The sequence below is a fragment of the Helobdella robusta genome, assembly GCF_000326865.2.
Source record: "Helobdella robusta unplaced genomic scaffold HELROscaffold_18, whole genome shotgun sequence".
NCBI lineage: Eukaryota > Metazoa > Annelida > Clitellata > Rhynchobdellida > Glossiphoniidae > Helobdella > Helobdella robusta.
This window is the reverse complement of record NW_008703981.1, coordinates 3,452,032-3,453,222: the sequence shown is the minus strand read 5'-3', so window position 1 is coordinate 3,453,222 and position 1,191 is coordinate 3,452,032. Positions and strand designations below refer to the sequence as shown.

At 36.2% G+C, this 1,191-nt stretch overlaps 1 protein-coding gene across 1 annotated transcript in view; it reads left to right on the top strand.

The window, feature by feature from the left end:
- Positions 1–341: 341 nt before the first annotated feature.
- HELRODRAFT_170771 (hypothetical protein) overlaps positions 342–1,191 on the top strand; it is a gene marked incomplete at both ends in the record, with an annotated part of 4,139 nt that continues 3,289 nt past the window's right edge. Inside the window, 2 exons of the mRNA XM_009016566.1 lie at positions 342–361; positions 555–1,076. Of these exons, the coding sequence (XP_009014814.1) occupies positions 342–361; positions 555–1,076 (542 nt within the window). The remainder of the gene's footprint in view (positions 362–554; positions 1,077–1,191) is intronic.

The window sequence follows — 1,191 nt, the reverse complement described above, 5'->3', positions numbered from 1 at the left end:
AGTGCAAGAAAACAAGATATGGAAATATATAAGAAAAGAAATTGGCACGAGCAACTAGAAGAGCAGCAGAGTCAACAGCTTTACTTAAAGGATAGAGTAGAATCAGGAAGGCCATGGTAGAGCGAGTTACAATAATTAATCCTAGATAAAACTAAAGAAGTGACAACAAGAAGAAGAGCAGGATCATCAAGAGAAAAAAAAGTTTTTTTATTCTATGTAGATGAAAGTAAGAACTTCTAGCAAAACTATTAAAACAAATTAATTCAAATTTAGAAGGATTAAGTTTAAGAATTTGATATTCATATCAGGACAAAAATAATTCTGAAATAAAAGATAGCATAATGAATTTACACTTTTACAGGTAAAATAGTGTCTATAAATAACAAACAGGCTAAAAACATCAAGTATCATTAATTCCTTGAAAATTGTAAGAAGATTAATTAGCTATCAAATAAAATTGGCATTTTAAACATTTTATCAAACCTTTTCAACAATATTTGATTTGAATATCTACCAGTAAAACTTTATCAATCGATAAACCAACTGATACTCAGAAAATATAAAAACGAAAAAAGGAAAGTGATTTGGCAAAAACATATTTATAAGGCTATTTATAAGGTGAGGGTGATATCAGGATATGCTCCGCAACAAAGTAGGAAGGAAGAGGAGAAGGATAGGTTTTATGATGATGTTTCTGACGAGATTGGGCAAGCGGGGTTGAATGAGTTTGTGGTGTTGTTGGGTGATTTGAATGGTCATGTGGGGGCGGATGCAGACGGATATGAAGGTGTACATGGGGGATGGGGATATGGTATACGGAATGAGGAAGGGCGTAGAGTGTTGGAGTTAGCGGATGCACATAGCATGGTGGTAGGGAACACTTGGTTCACAAGGGAACCAGCGCGATTGATTACTTATAGGTCAGTGGAACATAGATCGATGATAGACTATATATTGGTAAGGGCCAAACATAGGAAGTATGTGAAGAATGTGAAGACGATACCTGGTATGTTGCAGCATAGTATGGTTGTGATGGATGTGACATCAAAAGAAATGGGGAGGAGGAAGAAGGATAAGTTTGTGGCAAAGAGAAAGACATGGAAGTTGCAGGATGCAGAGGTGAGGAAGGCATTTGAAGTGAAGGTGGCTGAAAATTGGGAGAGTGGTAAGGATGGAGATGTTTGGGAGAGA